Raw genomic sequence first — 22,357 nt, 5'->3', positions numbered from 1 at the left:
TCCAGATGCAAATTAAAAAAAAGGTTTATTTCTATTGTTAAAGTGTGAGATCACGGATGAGGTCACCTCTGCACCAGAATGGACAAATATATAACACTGCAAAGCTCAGCCCACTCAACGTGGTTGATGTCCACTCCAAAGGGTTGCAGTGGGATGACGATGCTGCTGGGGGTGAGGGGGGGAGAGGCGGAGCGCCTCCCTGCTGCTGCGACCTCCGGCCGGTAGGGGGGAGCAGCGGCCGCGGGCGGGGCGGGCGCCTCCTTCCCTCCGTGTCGGTGCCGAGAGCCGGCCCGCTGTCTCCTCGCCCCGGTGCCGTCGGACCACCTTGCGGAGGCGGAGCCGCCTCCTTCCCCCCCCCCGCCCCGCCCCCTCTCCCTCCTTCCCTCCTTCCCTCCTCCCTTCTCCCCGACCTCCCTCCTCGCACATAAGCGGCGGGCAGTGCCCACACGGTCGGCACACGGCAGCCGGCGCCGCCATGGAGACCGAGGTGCACGTCCCCAGCGGCGCCCCGGCCGTGCCCAAGTTCGCCGTCTACGTGGACGAGAACGACGTGATCCCCGGCGCCCTGCGGCTGGTCGGCAGGCTGCGGCCCCACTGGGACATCGGGCGGGTGAACACCAAGGTAAGCGGCCGGTCCGCCTGCCCGCTCTCACACAGGTGCAGCCCGGGCCGCTTGGCTGACAGGTCCCGGGCTCGCCTCCCCCGGCCTCTGGGTGCTCCTCGGCTCGGTTGTCGTGGGGGGCCTCCCCTCCCCCCCCTTTCCCCTCCCCCCCCGGCTCGGTTGTCGTGGGGGGTGGGGGACCTCCCCTCCCCCCCCTCCCCCCTTTCCCCCCCCCCTCCCCCCTTCCCCCCCCCTCCCCCCTTCCCCCCCCTCCCCCCTTTCCCCCCCCCTCCCCCCTCCCCCCCCATCTTCCCCCAGGTGGGTCTGTCCGGAGGGTGAGGGAAGCATCTCCCTCCCCTGCCCGTCACCTCCACCTCATCCCGGTGGACGTCAAACACCCACTGCCCCAGTTCCTGAACCTACACCCCCCCTCACTGCCCCAGTTCCTGTTCCTCACCCCCTCCCTGCTCCTGTCCCTCGTTTTCCCCCCCCCCCACTACCCTTCTCCCATCCCTCGACCCCCTCCCTGCTGCCCCTGTTCCTGGGTACAACCACATTGCTGTCCCCTAACATCCTTGGACATCAAATGCATTCCTGCCGTGAAACCCCTCCCCCCTTGCCCCATACTAGACATCAACCACATTCTTCTCCCAAAGCTCCTAATGCCCCATTCCTTGGCATCAAACACATTACTGTCCCTTCACCCCCCACTTGTGCATTCTGCTCTTTTGTCCTATTCCTGGTTTTCACCCCCCACCATCCCATTCCTGGACATCACTCCCACTCTTCCCTATCATATTTTTGGCCTTAACCCCCATACCTTGCATCCTGTATCATGATCCCCTTCCTGATCATAGGTCCCATCACTTGTCATAACCCCCACCCCAGTGTTTCATTTTTAATTATCACCCCCTTATGGTCCCATTGCTGATCTTAACCCCCACTGGCTGTGCCGACCATAACATTCATAGTCACCACACACTCAACACTCTGCCCTCAATAGTCCCATTGGTTGTCATCATTCTCCCACTGCCAACACTCTGCACCTCTGTCCCACTTCTGGTCTTATGCCCTCTTGCCACCAACCTCCAATCCTCTTCATGATCTTCAGTTCTCTGCACCCTCCAATTCCTGGTCTTCAATTTCCATCCTACCTCTTGTCCCAGCATCCTGTTCCTGGTCTTCAAACCTGCCTCACCAACCCTTTCCTGTTACCCATTTCTCTCCACCAGCCCATTACTAGTCCTTCACTGCCCCTCTACCTGCCTGCCCCCCTCTTTCCCCTGCCCCCCCACAACTGTTTGTACATTCTTGTCCACAAGCAGCCCGAAGACAGCCTTAAGTTTCCTGAACCAGAGTGTTGCCAGTTTTAAATTTTGAACTGAACTGGTTACAACTTTTTGTTTATTGTTCAATATTTTGTCTCTGTTGCTGCATTTCTTATCTGTTCTATGTTCTGTTTGACTCATGGTTTTTGCCTACATGCTGAGAATTGTTTCTAGGGGATGAATCTAGATTACTGCTTCTTGATGATCATTTTATGTCCAGAACAGATGCTTAAAGCACACATAGTTGTAGCTTCTTTAATTGTCCTCGATGCAAGTTCTTGTTAAGGCTACTCGTGGAGTGCTTGTTGAACAGAGAGATTCCAAGGATTTTGCTACTACATGATCACAAAGGATCTTCCCAAAACTGTATGTGACTGTAATCAGGTTTCTTTTAAACTGTAGGTATCATTCAGTTGTCTCTGTACAGTTATACCATAGAATAGAAACCATAGGAAAAATACAGGCCCTTCAGCCCACCATGTTGTGCTGACCTTTAAACCCTGCCTAAGTCTATCTAACCCCTTCCTCCCACACATCCCCCTATTTTAAATTCCTCCATATGCTTATCTAACAATCTCTTGAACTTGACCATCGTATCTGCCTCCACCACCACCCCAGGCAGCGCATGCCATGCACCAACTACTCTCTGGGTGAAAAACCTTCCTCTGATATCTCCCTTGAACTTCCCACCCACTACTTTAAAGCCATGCCCTCTTGTATCGAGCATTGGTGCCCTGGGAAAGAGGCGCTGGCTGTCTACTCTATCTAATCCTCTTAATATTTTGCATACCTCTATCAAGTCTCCTCTCATCCTCCTCCTCTCCAAAGAGTAAAGTCCTAGCTCCCTTAGTCTCTCCTCATAATCCGTACCCTCCAATCCAGGCAGCATCCTGGTAAATCTCCTCTGCACCCTTTCCAACGCTTCCACATCCTCCTTATAATGAGGCGAACAGAACTGTACACAGTACTCCAAGTGTGGTCTAACCAGAGTTTTGTAGAGTTGCATCATTACCTCACGGCTCTTGAACTCGATCCCATGACTTATGAAAGCCAACATCCCATAAGCTTTCTTAACCACCCTATCCACCTGTGAGGCAACTTTCAGTGATCTGTGGATATGAACCCCCAGATCCCTCTGCTCCACACTACCCAGAATCCTGCCATTAACGTTGTACTCCACCTTGGAGTTTGTCCTTCCAAAGTGTACCACCTCACACTTCTCTGGATTGAACTTCATCTGCCACTTCTCAGCCCAGCTCTGCATCCTATCAATATCCCTCTGTAAGCTTTGACACCCCTCCACACTATCCACAACACCACTGACCTTTGTGTTGTCTGCAGACTTGCTAACCCACCCTTCCACCCCCTCATCCAAGTCATTAATAAATATCACACAGTAGAGGTCCCAGAACCGATACTTGTGGGACACCACTAGTCACAGCCCTCCAATCCAAATGTACTCCCTCCACCACAACCCTCTGCTTTCTACAGGCAAGTCAATTCTGAATCTATGCGGCCAAGCTCCCCTGGGTCCCATGCCCCCTGACCTTCTGAAGAAGCCTACTATGTGGAACCTTGTCAAATGCCTTACTAAAATCCATGTAGACCACATCTACTGCACTACCCTCATCAATCTTCCTGGTCACCTCCTCAAAGAACCCTATCAGGCTTGTGAGACATGATCTTCCCTTCACAAAGCCCTACTGGCTGTCCCTAATCAGTCCATGATTCTCTAAGTGCTCATAGATCCTATCTCTTAGAAACCTTTTCAACAGCTTTCCCACCACAGACGTAAGGCTCACTGGTCTGTAATTCCCTGGACTATCCCTTCTACCTTTTTTGAATAAGGGGACAACATTTGACACCCTCCAATCCTCTGGTACCATTCCTGTGGTCAATGAGGACTCAAAGATCCTAGCCAACGGCTCAGCGATCTCCTCCCTTACCTCACGGAGCAGCCTGGAGAATATTCCATCAAGCCCCGGGGACTTATCTGTCCTAATACTTTCTAACAACTCCAACACATCCTCTCTTTATATCTACATACTCCAGAGCATTAACCTTACCAACACTCTTTGGTGAATACTGAAGAGAAGTATTCATTGAGAACCTCACCCACTTCCACAGCTTCCAGGCACATCTTCCCACCTTTGTCTCTAATTGGTCCTACCTTTACTCTCGTCATCCTTCTGCTCTTCACGTACGTGAAGAGATTTTTCCAATCCAGATTTTCTTTTTAATTAATGGCCCATATATCAGTATTGCTGTAAATGATCCTTGGTAAATGTCTGTTTTCTCAGTCTAACTTTTAGCCTCATTTTTCTCAGTAGTATTTTTAACCTTAATTGCATTTTCATTGCCTCGATTGTTTTGCTTGCTTGGGCACAGGAGCACATTTTCCATAAGTACGGGACTGGTAATTCAAAAATTGGATATCTAGTTTCAAAGTGGACATAGTTTCAGCTCAATTAGTAGTAGCTATGTCCTTGTGTGATGCTTCTGTGAGGTGTCCTTCACAAGATAAGGCTAGTTTTCTCAACATGCAAGTCTAGCAATAAATTTTCTTTCCATAAATCCATATTGCCTTGGTTTGATTACAGCATGCTTCTCTAAATGATCAACTATTTCTCCCCTGATATTTGAGATTAATACCTCTGTTTACAAAATTCTTCCATAGCTTCGTCTCTCTCTATTGTGCTAGTAATGGGAGTAGTTTAGTGGTGTAGTCAGCCTAGCAGGATGTGAAATGCAGTGGAGTAGTTCTCAACAGCAAAGAAATAATCCCAGGTTTTGGCCTTGTTTTAGATGTCTGTCAGGTCATTACAAAGAGCAGCAGAGACTTCCCTAAAGTACTTTGTTCTACTGTTCACAAAAGAGTAGGCATGATTTCAATCTGACATTTCAGTGAAAAGAAAACACCTGTCAGTGATCCTTTGTACAGTTGTGTCAAACTGAAGTTTGTGCTCAGGTCTCTGTACTTTCTAACTTGGGTAACTTCAAAAAAATTTTAGGGAAGGAGTTCCAGAGCTTGGGGACTGGGCAAGTGAAAACATGGCCACACATGGTGGAAGAATTTAATTTGAAGTGGAATGCAGATGTCTTGGAATGGATAGTGTAGGGCTTTTGGAGCTGGAGGTGATGAGCAATAGGGAGGGATGAGGCCATGGAAGAATTTTAGAAACTGGGACTATCAGTCCCAGCTGGTAAACTGGGATATTGGGAAATTGGCAAATGGGACTCACTTGGATGGAGCATCTTTGTTGGCATGGACCAGTTGGGCCGAAAGGCCTGTTTCCGTGCTATGATGTTGATCTGGAAAAGCTTAATGTAATCAAACTGCATCAATGTGGATTCATGGAAGAATAAAATTTATCCTCTGAGAACCAGCACAGTGGGTAGAGGGGGAACCTGTAGATGTAGTGCATTTGGACTTCCAGAAGACCTATTCTAAGGTGTGCATTATAGGCCAGTGCACAAGGTAAGAGCTCACGGTATTTTAACATGGATTGAAGGCCAGTTATCACAAAAAAGAGTGGGAATAAATGAGTATTTTTCAGACTGGGCAGATGTAACTAGTGATATGCCCCTAGGATCACCCCTTGGCACTCAATAGTTGACTAGCTATATTAATAACCTGGAGGAGGGGGCAGAATATGAGGTATTCCAAGTTCACTGGTGGGAGGGCAAGCTACAGTGAGGATATTTGGACTCTGCAATGTGATGTAGACAAAACTTGGCAAACAGAACTTTAATGTAGAAAAATGTGAGGTGATGCACTTCAGTAGGAGGAATCAAAAGGCAGATTTTTATCTAAGTGAAGAGAGTCTCCAAGTAGTTGCACTACAGAGGGATCTAAGTGTTCTTGTGCATGAACACAAATAGTTGGCATGCAGTTAATTAGAGCAAATGGCTTATTGGCTTGGCTTGCTGGGGATTGAGGTTTAAGAACAAGTATTGTTACAGTTGTACAGGGTATTGAGGTCACACCTGGAGTACTATGTACAGTTTTGTCCCAACTATTTAACAAAGCATATACTAACATTGTAGTAAGTCCCTAAGTCTTCACTAGGCTAATTCATAGGATCAGATGAATGAATTATGAAAACTTGGGACTTAAAAAAAATCACACTATTATTCTTCGCAGTTTAGAAGAATAAGCAGTGATTTTACTGGAAAAAATATTAGATCCCTAGGGGGCATGACATTACATGTTCAGATGTTTCCACTGGGGGGGGGGGGTGGAAGAAAGAGTCTCAAACAAGGAAAGGAGGCAGTCATTTAAAACTGAAGTGCCTTCTCATTTCTTCTCGGGTGTTGGTGAATCTCTGGAATTCTCTACAGTAGATGGTTGTGGAGGTTAGATCACCAAAGGTATGAAAGATCAGGGAATTTGGGATCATGGGAAACTGGCACAGAAGAGGAGTTGAGGCCTGAAGAAGGTCAGCCATGATCATGATGAATGCCAAGGAAGGCCTGAGGGGCCAAGTGGCCTACTTGTGCTTAAGATCACAAGTCCATACAAGTCATTGAGCAGAAGGGTGACAGATGAATGAGATGGTATGAGTTAGTTTAGAGTAGCACGTGTTGAGTTTGCAGAATGGTTGAAGAATGACTTGGTCAGTAATGTGTACAGGTAGTCCAGATGTAGTAGTAGTAGTAGCCTACATGAGGATTTCAGCAGAAGAAAACCTAAGCTGGGGCAGAGTTGGGCGATGATACAAGAGTTAAATGGACACTATTAGTGGTGTTGTGCATACAAAGTTGTAAGGCCATCTCTCTTCAAAGATGGTAGAAGTTTGCAAACAATCTGCCCGGTAATGGGGAAGGCAGTGGAGGCTGTCACAAAGTCCATGGGCCACAGAATCAGTGTCAGTATTTTGTTGGAGGAGATTTCTGCTCACCCCTTACTGGATGTCAGTGCAAATAATGGTCAGGGCGGGGGGTTGTTGTGGGATGCACTGGGGAAAATTTAGAAAACAGTCCCATGGCCTACTCTGCATTGGAGAAACCAAACACTGATTAGGTGATCACTTTGTGGAGCACCTGTGCTCTGCAAGAGTCACCCTGAGCTTCTGGTTATCTGCCACTTTAATTCACCATCCCATTTCCACCCTGACCTCTGTCCATGGCCTCCTGCACTGCTACAATGAGGCCCAATGTAAGCTCGAGCAACAGCACCCCATCTTTTTCTGGCCACATTGCAGCCTGCAGAACTCAATATTGAATTGTCTTTCTGTGTGTATCAGGACCAGCCACTTGTGTTCATCATTCCTCTCCCCTTTTATTTTCTTTCATTTGTGTATTCTGGCCTGCTTGGTCTGTCCCAGTAGGCCAGACTATATAATATCGCCCACTCTGCAACATTGGCAACTTGTTACACAGACAAAGGAGCTCAATTATGCATTCATTTGCTGTCTATCATTTCACCCTATTACAGACACTCCCTTTGTTCCACTCATTGCTCTCCTCCACCTTCTCTGCCACTTGAACTAACTTGCTTTCTCTCTTTCTCCATTTTGAAGAAGGGTCTTTGACCTGAAATGTTGACTGGTTTCTCCCTCCACAGATGTAGCTTGACTGGTTGAATTTTTCCAGCATTTCTGTGTTTGCTTTGGATTCCAGGTTCTGCAGTTTTACTTGTTTTCCATGTTTTAAACTTGCAGAGGAGGAGAAGAGGTGGGCAATACAAAAAAAATGCCTGTCATGAAGTGAGTGATGTGGATTGTTGTTGACTAGGAAAGGTTCCTTAAAGACTTGTAAATGGCAATTAATCTTTCTGCAGGAGGCATCTTCTGCACTGGGGAAAAACTAAATGCAGATTGGGTGACCTTTTGCAGAGCTGCTTTCAGTCTGCAATGTTTGACCTGAACTTCCATTTGTCAGTCATTTTAACCCTATCACCATGCCCATTCCAGCCTTCATCTTTAGTCTCTTGTACTTTTCAGTGAAGCTCAACGTAACCTCAAAGCACAGCCAGTTGTGTTCTGACTAGGCATTTTATTGCCCTTGGGGCTCAATATTGAATTCACCAATCTCCACTTTGTCAAAGTAGTGTTTATTGTCATATGTACAAGTACATGCATCTACAAGGGCAGTGGAAAAACTTGTTTGCAGCAACATCACAGGCACATAGCATCAGATAAGCAGCATTCACAAGAAAAACATAAATGTAAATTATACACAATTTTTACAAGAAAAAAATCACAATTAGAGCAAAAACGAAACAAAGTCCATTTTAGTGCAAAGTAATCAGAATGGTCATAGTGTTGCTAAACTGTAGTGGTTAGAGTTTTGCTGGTTGGTTCAAGAACAGAATGGTTGAAGAGAAGTAGTTGTTTTTGAACCTGGTTGTGTGGGACTTCAGGCTTTTGTACCTCCTGCCCAATGGTAGCTGCGCAATGATGGCATGGCCCGGATGGTGGGGATTTTTGATGGATGTTACCTTCATGAGGCAGTGCCTCCTGTAGATACTACTGATGGTGGGGAGGGATGTGCCCGTGATGTATTGGGCAGAGTCCACTATGCAGCTTCTTGTGTTCATGCGCATTTGAATTGCTGTACCAGACTATGATGCAACTGATCAGCAGTACATCTGTAGAAGTTAGTGTTCGGTGATGAGCCAAACCTCCTTAACCTTCTAACAAAGTAAAGGCACTAGTGCGCTATCCTTATGATTGCGTCTACGTGCTGGGCCCAGGACAGTTCATCCAATATGCTAACGCCCGGGAATTTAAAGCTGCTGATTCCCTCCACTGCCAATTATTACCACCACCCCCCCCCCCCCCTGTGTAGATTGGCGCATGTTGGCCTTCCTTTCCCTTCCTGAAGTCAGCAATCAGCTTTTCAGTTTTGCTGACGTTGAGCAAGAGGTTATTGTTGCGGCACCACTCAACCAGGTGTCCTATCTCGCTCCGGTGAGTTGACTCATCGCCATCTGTGATTCATCCAACAACAGTGGTGTCGTCAGTGAATTTGAAGATAACATTGGAGCTGTGCTTAGCCACAAAGTCGTGTGTATAGGGTGGGGGGCTAAGCACACAGCCTTGAGGTACACCTGTGTTGATCAGAGGAGGAGGAGATGTTGTTACCAATCCTCATTAAGGTTTGCTGATGCAAAGGGAGTTACCATGGCTCAGGTCTTGTAGCTTGATGATGAGTTTGGACAGGATGATTGTGGTAAATGCTGGGCTGTAGTCGATGAACAGCAGCCTGACCTATGAGTTCCTGTTGTCCGGAGTGGAGTGAAGAGTCAGAGAAAGTGGATCCAGGTCCTCTGAAGCAACAGCTGATTTGTGCCATAACCAACCTCTTGAAGTGCTTCATTACGGTTGATGTGAGCGCTAGTGGACGGTAGTTATTGAGGCAGGTCACCACGCTCTTCTTTGGCACGAGAACAATAGCTGCCTTTTCGAAGCAGGTGGGAACCTCAGACTGCAGAAGGGAGAGGTTGAATATGTCTGTAAGTGTTCCAGCCAGTTGGTCTGCACAGATCTTTAGTACTTAGCCAGCTACGCCAACTGGACCAGATGCCTTTCGTGGATTCACCCTCTTGAAGGATGCCTGGATGTCAGCCTCAGAGACTGAAATTACAGGGTCATCTGGAGATGTGTGTCATAGTTCTCCCTATCAAAGCATGCATAAAAGACATTGAGCTCACCCAGGAGTGATGAGTCATTGCCACGTGCTACCTGATCTCACCTTGTAGGAATTTAGATTGGGCAAGCCCTGCCACAGCTGTTGAGAGTCCATCTGTGATTCCATTTTGTCCAAAATTGCCTCTTTGCGCTCGCAGTGGCCTTCCGGAGGTTGTACCTGGACTTCTTGTATGACTCTGGATCGCCAACCCTGAATGCCACAGATCTAGCCCTCAGCAGATTACGAATCTCCTGGTTCATCCAGGGCTTCTGATTGGGGAAGACTCGGAATGTGTCTGTGGGTACCCGCTCATCAGAACCAGTCCCTGCTGACAGCAGGAAGAGGAATGCAGAGAGAGCTCAGTGGGTTGGGAGGGGTGGGGAGCAAGGTTGGCTTTTTGGGTCAATAACCTGTCTTGGGGTGTCATTGGCCTGGGCATTTAGCGCTTTCTTTTTGCAGATGCTGCTTGTCTCCAGCATATTCTGGTTTTGTTTTTGGAATTTCAGCAGCTGCATTTTGTTTTATTTCAGTCCTTGGCCAGTTCAGATGTAACTCAGTTTTTCTCTTTCCATAGGTGCTGCCTGACCTGCTTGGTTTTCCCAATATTCTACTTTTTATTGCTGATATCCAGAAACAGCTTCCTAGACCTCTGTTCTAGCAGGTTTTTTTTGTCCCTCCTTTTTCCCCCCCCCCCCTCCTGTTTATTCCTCTGGACAAGGCAGTTGCCATTAACAAGCCTTGAGCACCTCTTAGTCAATACCAATCTGTGTCATCTGTCTTCTTTTGGTTTCTACCCCATCACAGTAGCTCGCTTTGTTTTCTGTCCCTCCCATTTCCCTGCAGGTTTAGAAACCATGTATCTTTAAATATTTCTATTTCTAATGGAAATGTCATCAATCTGAAACGTTAACTGTTTGTCTCTGCACGGGTTCTGCCTGACCTGAATAGCTTCAACATTTTCTATTTTTATTTCGGATTTCCAGTATTTATTAGAATGTTCTCCTAATTACAAGGGACATATGAATGGGTAATGTGTGTTTCTTTGAGAGAGTTTGGAAGAGTTGATGCTGTGATTTGTTGCAAGCTCTGTTTTCGGTTCCTTGGTGGTCAGGAGTTTTTCAAGAGGAAATGACTCCCTTACTGTCAGAATGGAGGTGGTGGTGTCTAGCGTTCATTTGTATTTCTCAGCTGTCGTACAAAAAAATCCTAAATTAGAACCTCTTACCAGCCTCAAATGTTATGTGTGCTCTTGTTTTTCTAATTTCTCACAGTAACTCATTCTGAAGTAAGCTCCCATGTACATGAGAAGAAGCCTCGGTCCAATGTGGAGCCCTACCAATAGCTAGAAATACTTTGAGCCATCATGTATTGAAGAAAAAACAAGACTGTATTTAGTTCCCTGTGCTTCTCATTCATTCAGTAAGTGGAACTCGGACTGGCCCCTAATAATACACTGAGACCCATTCCTGAGAGAGATTTATGTCTAGATTGCTAATTCAGACTTGACTCTACAGAAACTTTTGTAATGAAGCCCATGTGTGAACCTAAATGGCAAATCTCTGAGATGTCCACCACAGTTGAGAATTTTGTATTAAATGTGGCCAGTTTGCAAATGAAGTAGTTCTAAAAGTTTACAAAGGCAGCTCACCATCTTACGTCGTGACTGTCATTTTTTCCCAAGAACAGAAGCCAAGTAGCTGTTAAACTAGAAGCAGTAAATGGTTTTTAATTCAAGTTCTCAGTGTACCTCAGCTGAATATCTTGGCATTGGGCAAAGCCAGATGGACAACTAAACTTTTAACCAGGCACAAATAATTAACAGCAGATCAGTGGGTATACTTTAGACTGGTGCAATACATTATTGCTGCTATTTGCACACCATCTTTTAGCAGACAATACAATAACTTGTCAACTGTAAGATGAACCAAGTGTGGAGTAATGTTTCCTGTGTACTACCTCGACAATGTACCATCTCCTCCTGTAGAAGCTTATTTGCATCCCTTCTTGTTATCTTATGAGTTTTAATCATGGGTCTATTTAGTTGCAATGTTTTAGCTGGCCAGAGTGAAGCTGATCGGGCCCCATCAGTCATATTTGATCACGTCACTGTCAGTGACGGACTGGATTTACGAAGACAATGTGGCTATTCTCCTCACACTGTCTTGGAGAAATTACCCTCCTTTTATCGGCAGAAGTTGCTATAGTTTGCTTCCTCTGCTCTTTAAACATTCCCTGAGTAAGTTAACTTTGCTTGCTACACGTGAACTGCTGTGAGTCGCATGCGATTTTCCCCCACTTGCATTTCACTGGTTGACATGGTTTTGTCAATATCTATTCAATTAAAGTGTTATACTATTGTCGAGTATGCCTGTTGCCTCCCCTGCCAAGGAGGGAGTTGAGGAGGGGTGGGACATGGCAGAGCAAGTGCTGTTAAATTAATGTCATAGTAGTATTTCAGACTAAGCCAGCTAGTTCCTCTGAGACGGGAATCAAAATGAGGTTCTTTTACTTTATTGAAGATGGTTATATTAAACACTTGGATTTCACCCCCTCTTACTGAGATAGGGAAAGCATCCCCTGAGGGGCATTGTAATTAGAGGAGACTTGCTTCATGTACAATTCAGTATTTTAAAGTATTTGTTCCACCACTGATATCTACTTTGCTCAAATTGGCATGATGGTCTTAAGTTTGTATGCTTGTAGATTTATGTGTCAAATGAAAAGGATTGTGCAACTTGGACGTAGAGTTCAAGCCCATAGTGCATTCACGATCATACTTTTCGAATAAGACTAAGGTAGTCCCAATCTTGTCTTTTTAGTTTGCAGGTAGTAACAAAGGAATTGCCTTTAAGTTTTCAGGAAGAGCTGGAGTAACACAGAAATCAATTCTATTATTTAGTGCTCATTTAATGTAGCAAAATGTCCTAAACAATGTCACAAAATTTGATATTAAGCTGTTATTGAAGGACTGTCTTAAGTTTGGAAACAAGAGAGAAGTTTGGGGTGGGAATAATAGAGCTTAATGGGTGAACATGATTACTGCTAGTATTGACTGTCGAGAACAAAGAAGTAAAGTGGAGGAGATAAGAGGATTTTTCTTCTTTGTCCCTTGGCTGTGATCAATGGGCTTTCACTTTACGTTAAAAATATTTCTATTTGGCCTTTTAATATAGCTTGGATTTGTGTACAGAGGAAAAACAGCCACTGATGAATAACAGGAGAGAACATTGGAAGGAGAAAATTATAGTGAAAGTTGGATAAGATATTTAGAGAGGGAGTTTCCTATTGCAAGGGTAATGCAGCTTGATCACTGGAGCAGAATTGGAATCGACATGTGGAGCTTGGGATATGAGCTGGGCTGTAAGTCTGCAGAGGCTTGAAGAACTAGGAGTGTGGAAGGATTTGCCAAACTGTGGTCGACTCTTTGACCCTGAAATTATACAGTTAGCTAATGAGGCAAGCCTGCGAACCCACAGTGAGTATGATTGCTTAGTTAATGCTGACCTTGCCAACACTGGGCACATGCTGAGAATGAACTAGAACGAAGAGCAAAGCAAACTTCTTGCAGGACAGAATGTGGCTGGTGACATTTGGACAAAGTGAGATGTCAGATAGCTGGGTGAGACAGTGGAAGCAGTTTTGATTATGTCAAAAGGAGGTGATGTTCTTTCCAGTTACTGTGAGTGGAAAGGGGTTTCGTTCTTTCTTTTTTTTTGAAAACATAAATACTTTGGTTAATCATGCCCAGTCACGATAGCAACCTTATTGATGGTATGTTGCTATGAGAAGGTATTTGGTTACTAAGTGTGCTGATCTTTATTGTCTCTCTATCTCATTCTAATGCAGCAGGACACTGGTAAGCTGAGTAGCATAGATCCAAGTGCATTTTGCAAATTACTCAGCAGTCAGATCTGTTGTCTGGCTTCAGTTTGAGTTTGGGCAAGCTGTTCCAAATCTTTCTTCCTTGCCCACTTTCATTTGCTGCTTGAAACTCTGACAAGATATGAAGAGTTGGGCATGGTCTCTGGTGGAATTCAAGGAATCATTACAGCCCTGCTCCATTGACTGAGATGTCAAAAGATCCATTTAATTAATTGGATGTTGGGAAAGTTGGAACAGGAGTGGGCCATTCACCCCTCAAGCCTGTTCTGTAATTTAGTTAGATCAAAGCTGATCTGCATCTTCACTCCTCTCTACCACCCTTGGTTCCATAACTCTCAATACAAACAATATAATTTCAGTTTTGAAGTGTTTAGATGACAACTGTCTGAATCTCAATCCGAAACGTTGACTGTCCATTTCCCTCCACAGATGCTGCCTGACCCGCTGAGGTCCCCCAGCTCCTTTGTTTGTTGCTCCAGATTTCCAGCATTTGCAGTCTCTTGTATCTCCAACAGTCTTAATCTTTTTGGAGGAAACAAGTTCAAGAATTTCCACTCCCCTTTGCAAGGTGCTGAATAATGGCTTAGCCCTAATTTTAGTTGTGCCTTCATGTTCTACCCACCCATCCCTCAGCACTTCTCTGCACAAAGAATGTGATTTGTCTATACCTATCCTGTCAAAATCCTTTAATCAGCTTAAGCAATGTTAGGTCACCCTGTAATCCTCTGAATACACCCCTGCCTCATGAATTAACCCTTTGAGCCTTGGTATTATTTGAGTTCATCTATATCTCAATACCTTTCTCTTCCCACTCCTCCAAAACATTTCCAACCTTTTATTTCTAAGCCCGATATTATCCCTGCTTAGCTGCCATGCTCAAAACTGAACATGGTTACTTCAGGTTGCATTCACCTAAAGATGTATATGAAAGGTGCCAGAGGACTAACCAAAAAGCAACAACTATACAAAATAAAACAAAACACAAAATTCTGGATATACCAAGCAGGTCAGGCAGCATCTGTGGAAAGAGAAACAGTTGACATTTTGGTTCATAGACTCATCAAATGCTGGTTGATCTGAAGAGTGTTCCTAGTATTTTCCATGTTTACTTCAAACTTTCAGCATCTGCAGTTAGTAAGAAGTTAATCCTGTCTTGTCATTATTTCTGTCTTTAAGTGCAAACTTTTCTGAGTGAACCTTTGACTGTGTGTAGGTGTAGTTTTATGATTTGGACATCTCCTCACTTTTTTTCTTTGTACCCCGATGTTTACAAGGACCAGGGTTGTGTAAGGGCATTTTCGGATCCCAAGAGGCATCGAGTGCTGCAGGGTTGCAACATAAGGTGTATGACATGCCTGCCTTCATCACTATAGGCATAGAATATAAGAGACAGGAAGTCATGTTGCAGTCGTATAAAACTTTGGTTGGCCACACTTGGAGCATTATGTGCAATTCTGATTCCTCCATAGAGGAAACATGTGGAAGTTTTGGAGAGGGTTCAGAAGAGGTTTACCAGGATGCTGCCTGGATTATAGAGTATTGGCTATAAGGGGAGGTTGGACAAACATGGATTATTTTCTCTGCAGCATAGGAGGTGGAGGGTAGACCCGATTTAAAAAGTTTATAACATTTATGAGAGGCATAGATTAGGGTAGACAGCCAGAATCTTTTTTTCCAGGGCAAAAATGTCGAATACTAGAGGACCTGGCTTTAAGGTGAGACGGGGAAAGTTGAAAGGTATGTGTGGAGCAAAGTTTTTTTTTAACATGGAGAAAAACATGGAGTAATGGAAGCAGATACAATAGTGATGTTAGATAGACACATGAATGTGGCTCATGTGAAGGCAGAAGGGATTAGATTAATTTGGCACCATGCTTAGCACAGACTTTGTGGGCTTAAGGGCCTGTTCCTGTACTGTACTGTTCAATGTTCTATATATTGCTACTATATAACACAATAATTCCTTTGAGTTACAAATATAAGCTCTTAAAACAAAAATCACCAAGCATGAGAGTCCACTGCTGCGATCTGAGTTTCTTTGTAGGTGTCTCACTTCAACTTGATGATGGAGGTCAGTGAAGTCCAGATGGGTGGCATGTAATTAGAATTGATAACTTAGTATGAAGCAGACTATTTATTTACCAGAAGTGGCACCATAATTGTAATAATTCTGTATTTTTAATGTTATAGTGTTCATAGTTTTGCAGACGTTCTGGTAAATGACTCCACCAGGAGCTCGTGTGCTTTAGATGAGTTGTATTTTACTTTTCTGGATCTTGCTGCCTAGATTTGATCAATGATAATATGGTGGAATTTATCACTCACCCCGAGCTGCAGGCTTGGCAAAAGTTCCTGGGAGGTTTCAGCACACTTGCCTTAGACAACTGACTGTTGATCCATTGTGTATTCAAATGAATATTGGCACTCAGTGTTTCTCCCATCTGCAGTATTTTCCGAGTTCACTTGAGATAAATTTTCTTCATTGTCCTGAGTCAGTGACATTCTGGCAATTATTCCAGAAACCTTCAAGTTCCAGGGTAATTCCCGAGGTTTGGTGACTACACTTAATTGCTTTGTAAAGAATAGTTGGTGACTAATCTTATAAAAGGAATCATTTAACAACTGGAGTGGCTTGCTACAGCATATTGAGCATCATCCAGATAGTCTGGGACTGGTCCTGGTATCCCAGACAATTCTTAATAAAGGGTGTTGATGAACTAGATTTTTTGACACTATGGTCCACCAGCTTTCATTGTGCCCTCCGCCCCAGCTTGCATGAGCTGCTTTCAAAGAAACCATATGATCATCAGCTTTGCTGCATGAGGGATTTTTAATACGCTCTGGTTTCATTTTTAAATTATTCAGTCACTATTTCCATCAGGGTGCACTTTCACAGACTGCATAGAATGCCATTTAATGGCAAGTCCAGGCTTTCTCCTGGTCAAGTCTGGACACTCAATTTGGTAAGAGCACTACCCATCCACAGCCAGTGATGATCCATTTTCTGATTTGGGAGTTGAAACACATCAGGTTAGTATCCCCTGCATGATTTTGCTTTTAATGTGTCTTGTTAACATCCAAGGGAAAGGTAAGTTGATGGGTAAGGCTTTATCAAGGAGGAAGTGACTATGAATCAACCCAGTGTTATGTGAATTGCATACTAAAAACAAACAAGAAAAAGTTCAGATGGGGGAAAAAAAACTAAAACATTCTGGTGGTCTGCCGACACTAGGCTGGTCAAGATCTGTCATTAAATTTGGGCACCATTCACCTCACTGATAGGACAGTGTTGCCGCAGTGTTTTACCACATGTGTCTAACAAGGATTGTTTCTTGCAGTTATTTACAGATGGAATCACAAACAAACTAGTTGGCTGCTATGTGGGGAACAGTATGGAAGATGTTGTCCTGGTGAGAGTTTACGGGAACAAGACCGAGCTGTTTGTGGATCGGGACAACGAACTGAAGAGTTTTCAGGTCCTGCATGCCAATGGTTGTGCTCCAAAGCTTTACTGCACATTCCAGAATGGTCTCTGTTATGAGTTCATGCATGGGATAGCACTAGGTCCACAGCATGTGCGAGAACCAGCCCTGTTCAGGTACCAACATTTACTCAACTGTTACCTTAAAGATAAATTGTTATTGCCATGTGAACTGCACAGAGCTTTTGTCCACGTACTTTTTCCATTTTGGTTCTGATCCAGACTAGATAACATGACCAGATCCTTTCCCTTTTGGAGGGAGGAGGGACTGTTTGATAGAAATCCTGAGATGTGTTTGGAGATTTTCAATATTGCATTGCCAAAAAAAAGACCAGACTGCACTTGACTCTAATCAATAACATGGTCTGCTTTTCCCTTCCCCACTACAACTTTGGTAAGTGAACGAGAGGCTTCTCCATTGAAGCCACTAGTGAAGAACATGTACGGGGATAAACCTGAATTGCATTCTCGCCTTCAACTTCAATGCTTAAACTTAAAATGTGGGAATCATTCCCTGGAGATTTTCTCTCGATGGCCATGGACTGCATTGACTGGGGCTAGTTTCTAGGTAGCTACAGTTATTCTTGCATAGAAAAGATGTTTCAGAGCTGATTGAAGTGTTTGGTCATATTATTGATTTGTATCCATCAAATTTAATTGGATTAGAAGATAATTGAATGGCAGTCTTTATTTTACTTAAGTACGAATTTCAGTTTAGAGACCTCTTCCACGAGTACTGCTTCGTAGACATTAAGGTTTGAACTGGAAAAGTGAACCATTCACTTGAATTTCCTGTATGCATTTCTAACATGCCTTCCCTTTGGCAGCAGTCAAATGACTGTTTTGTTTGTTCATATTGCCCCATGTTTTTAGTGGGGGGTGGAGGAACGTCCATTCTATTAGTTTGTGTTCTTGATTCTTGCATCATCAGTGGCAGTTTGTTGCAACTTCCAGTTTAAAATAGTAATGTGTGTGGAGACAAGCCCTTTGGACTACCATGTCCATGTGATCCATTTATACTAATTCCACTTCCAGCACGTGATCAATGCCCTTCGATACTTGTGGTCTTTCAGGCACTCGTCTAAGGACGAAAATGTTTTGAGATTACCTGCCCTCACCACCCCATCAGGCAGTGCATTCTAGATTCTAATCACCTTTCAGGTGGCGGGGGGGGGGAAAAAAAACTCAAATCAAGTCTTCTACCCCTTGCTCTTAAATCTGTGCCTTCTGGATATAGACATCTTTTAAGGGGAAAACCTTTCTCCTTATCTACCCTGTCAATGCCCCTCATAACTTTTTGTATAGCTTATTAGCAAATTTGATATTCAAGTTTTCCTTTTGAGTTGCATCTGCAGAGTTGGGGCCAAGTGTAGTCTTTGAATGGGAGGGTTAAATGTACTAGGGTTCTAAAATATAATTTGATTGGCATTTTGAGTTCATTCATTCTGTCCATTTATAAATTTTGCTTTGGGTTATTTGCTTGCATGATAGGTTGGTAAAGAGCTAGAATGTTGATTATTGCAAAGAGTTGCTTACATAATGGAGCATGGACATAAAGCAGGAACTAGTGTCATCCTGGATGAATGGAGTAACTAGTGTGACAAATTAAATTTCCACCATCAAAATGAATGTTTTCATTTATAAAGAAAAACATTGGGAAGATTGTACAGCCATGTGATTTTTGTTTTTTTTTGTATTTTTAGCCCTGTATGTGTAATAGCAGGCCATGGCATTGAAATCCAGGGGCAGCACATCAGATATTTCCAGCTTGAGAAGCTTGCATTTTCCATGCTCCCTGCTTTTCTGTATCTCTACCACATCACTGCTCGCATGGTATGAGCACAACTCTTGTCTAATTTCCCACTCTGTATTAAAGATTATGCCTGGATTTGTTTTGCATTAGTAATGAATGCATTTGTTGTCCTGATTGTGGAGTCTCCCCCAATGTGCTCTGGAGCTAAAGAGCACTTCTGGGGATTGCCTAGCCAACATGAGACCAGCGAGCCTCTTGCTGCTTGACCAGTGAAGTCCCACATACCCGTTTGGATTGTTGGCTTGCAGGATTAATGGGAGTAAGTTGGGAAGTGTTTCAGTCAACCCATCCAGGTTCCACCAATGAACCAGCATGGCTGGCCAGGTGCCAACGACTTCCTGGAGGCCCGAAGAACTAATTTGTTTGGGATATTAGATTACCAAATATATGACTATTCTCCTAAGCCTCCATTTCTACATGAGGTTTTTGATGGCTATCTGGTTTCACACTGCAGGACTTTACCCTAGATGGTTAATGATGTGTCGGGTGCCCAAGTGCACTGCACCCAAGTACAAAACAATCAATTGCACTTGGTTATCACCAGCTGCTTAGTCCAGTTAGTCATGTTGAGAAATTACCGAATAGCACATGTGACTGATTTCCTGACTTGGTTGCTTATTAACAAACCAAAGCTTTATCGCTACCTGTTCCCATTCTCCCAGAAATTTACATAGTTTGGGTCTAGACTTTGCAATGTTTTGGCTTGCATGAATGAGAGCTTCATTTGTTTGAATGAATATCTTGCATGCTCTATTTGACTTTGTGTGGCTCCTCTTCTGTAGCCAATTTTATTTTTATTCCTACAATGCAAGGCATTTGGCTCAGTGGGTCCAATCCAGTTCTTGGGAGCAATCCCATTTCCCCCTCCCTGTAACCCTGCAACTTGTTCTCTTTCTCACACAGCCATTAACTTCCTATTGATTTTATTTTATGCCATTAACCTAGTAATATGTTTTTGGGATGTGACAGGAAACTGAACCATCAAATGGCCACCATGGAGAGGATATGCACACTCACCACAGACAGCACTTGGAGCTCAGTATCAATGTTTGGTCCCTGGAGCTGTGAGATAGCACTAACTTCTGCACCACCCTGTTGTTAATGGAAGTGCAAGACATCATTAGTTATTAAGAAATATTACGAGTTATCAATTAGGCCCTAGATATTGTGAGTATTTCAATTTGTTTAGCACTGGAAAACTGAGATTGCAAATTGAACTTGAACAAAATCTAGCTTTTTTTTTTGGAGATTTGTTCCAATCATCTTCTGAAAGCATTTCTCAGAAGTAAAATGTTCCTTGTACTTGTCAGCCATTGACTCCTTAAGCAATTAGGCCAAACTTGAGTCCCTGCTTCAAATAAAGCAAGGAAGAGGAGAAATGAAGTTCAGGGAGAGAATTCTTCAAAAGGCAGAACCATCCTTATTACAAGACTACCACTAGTAAAGGCCCTCTCCAGGGCACAGTAACCTGCTAAGAAAATGGCCACATTTTTAGATAAACTGAAGTCTCTAAACTATTGCTCACTCCCTCCTGGGTCATGATGTCGGAACATTCTCCTCTGGGAAGGGAAATGCATTCCTTTAGGTACGCTCAACAGTTCACTGGTCTATCCTGGTGAGGTGGTGTCCTCAAGGGTTTTCATTTCTTCATTTTAGCTGCCTTTCACATTCATTTAGAAGGGTTGCAAGTTCTCATTGGACATGTTCCCAGAGGTTTTGTCACAATCTCCTGCCTCTAATTGCCCTGTTCAATTGGTTTCTTTCCTCATCTCTAATATTTCTATAACTAGGTGCCATGACTTTTAACCTCTAATTGAGTTTCCTTTTAACAGATTGAATTATTGTTTGAGATTTACAGTGGGCCATATCAGCTAAGATCTCTGATCCCTGGAAACAAATAGTAATCCTTGGCTGTATCTCGTGAACACTGTATGTGAATGGGCTGCACGGCAGGGTTTGAAAGCCTGCTTTCCCACAGTGCTTTGTATTGTTGATTGTTGTCATTCTGGCAAGCAATCAAGCAGCAATTCCAATAATGGTTTCAGTTCCGGCCATGTCACTGCACAGTAGGAAGGCTTCACAGCGACTGTCACACACTGAATTAATAAAATTCTGAAGCTGGGGTGGAGTTTTGAGAGGGTGTTGAATCTGTGGGATCTAACATTGTCAAATCACATGTCTTAAAAGTATTGAGATCAAGAAAACTTGGCAATTACATCCCTAAATGCACAATCCTATCTGTAGGAAATTATTTTATAGCATCATTTACCACTTGTCCCTAACACTTTAGTCTTTTTAAGATACTCTTTTCAAAAAAAAATTTACCAGTTTGGGTTATATTTTGACAAATGCTTGGTTGCTCCAGCTGTTTCCATGTGTGAAGACCTTGGGGAGTTTCTGGTGAATTGGTTGTAGTGTTGAAGGCCAAATGGCAATCCCCACTTTGCTGTAAGCTGGCATGATTGGTAAGGTACAAGCAAACATTGAGGTTTTTGCCCCACTCCTTTGCAATTGTAAGGTTCGAAAGCTTTGAAGTCAGCAGCAGACTTGAGTTAAAGTTCAGGGGGAGAAATAAGGTTTTCCTCTGCTTTCTGCAACCTATGAAATTCCAAGTTAATAGGTTTTATTTTTGGAATGGGGGTCTTTTGAACAGCAGGAGTCAATTAACTTATCTGGGAGCAGGATCTGGGGAAGTGTTAATAAAACAATGTATTCCTCCAGGTGTGACAGTGTTGGCAGACCCAATGGCTCTGGCATTAACGTGGGTGGGGTTTCCAAGGTGTGGGTGGATTTCTGATATTTCCAGGTTTCCCAGAATACTGTGCGGCATCACTGTACAGTTTTAATGGCTGTTTGTTCAACAGGTGTCCACAGCATGCGTGTTTATTTATTTTAACAGGTTCCCCGTCCGGAAGCCAGCCTGATTGTGACAGGCTTGGCCCCCTGTCGGGCGGGGAACGCTCCAGCAGAGGCCACAGCCCTTGAAGGTAGGTTTCTTGCTGTTCGGAGTAGAGATTGTGAGGGGGAGAGTGAGTACAATGTGGCTTGGAGGATTTGAAGATGGATTGTAATAGACAGGTGCATGGTCAGAAAGAGTGGGGGTTGAGTGGAGAGTTGGGGGGCATGGCGGTGCGGTTGGTGTCGGTGAATGCTGGGAGATGGGGCTGGGTATGGGGTGGTTGTCAATTCTAAGGGTGTGGAAGGGAAAGAATTCATCTCGTATTGTAGATTTGGAGAGTAAGGGCACAGGAAGAAAAATGGGTTGGTTTGATGCTGTAGTTTGAGACGCATTCCTGTTCCACTCAGACTATGCCCAGTATTAGAAAGAAAATCATCTGTTCAATGCAGTAGACCTTGCTTGTCTTTAACTGCTGGATTCCCCAAGTCCAAAGAAACTCTGACAGCTGAAACTGGCTCCTTAAAATAAATAAGTGACCCATTACCTGGGAGTGTATTGATTTACAGCAAGGAGTGTGAACTTCGGGTTTGAGAATTAAAATATTTGAGCACTCCATTTTAATTTGTCTCTTTTTTTCTGGTATAGTTTTTTCACCTGCTGAGTTTGTAAAGTTGGTTCTGGCATGAATCCTTCAGCTGAACTTCTTCGCTGGATCATA

General features: G+C 44.0%; 1 protein-coding gene across 2 annotated transcripts in view; it reads left to right on the top strand.

Moving 5' to 3' along the window:
- Nucleotides 1–247: 247 nt before the first annotated feature.
- The window catches only part of etnk2 (ethanolamine kinase 2), a 56,545-nt gene continuing 34,435 nt past the window's right edge, over nucleotides 248–22,357 (top strand). For both annotated transcript variants that reach the window (XM_052034837.1, XM_052034836.1), the window contains exons 1-2: nucleotides 248–622; nucleotides 16,785–17,044. In XM_052034837.1, coding sequence (XP_051890797.1) covers nucleotides 476–622; nucleotides 16,785–17,044 — 407 coding nt within the window. In that variant the 5' untranslated portion in view covers nucleotides 248–475. The remainder of the gene's footprint in view (nucleotides 623–16,784; nucleotides 17,045–22,357) is intronic.

The sequence above is a fragment of the Pristis pectinata genome, chromosome 20 (assembly GCF_009764475.1).
Source record: "Pristis pectinata isolate sPriPec2 chromosome 20, sPriPec2.1.pri, whole genome shotgun sequence".
NCBI lineage: Eukaryota > Metazoa > Chordata > Chondrichthyes > Rhinopristiformes > Pristidae > Pristis > Pristis pectinata.
This window is presented reverse-complemented; position numbering and strand designations above follow the sequence as displayed.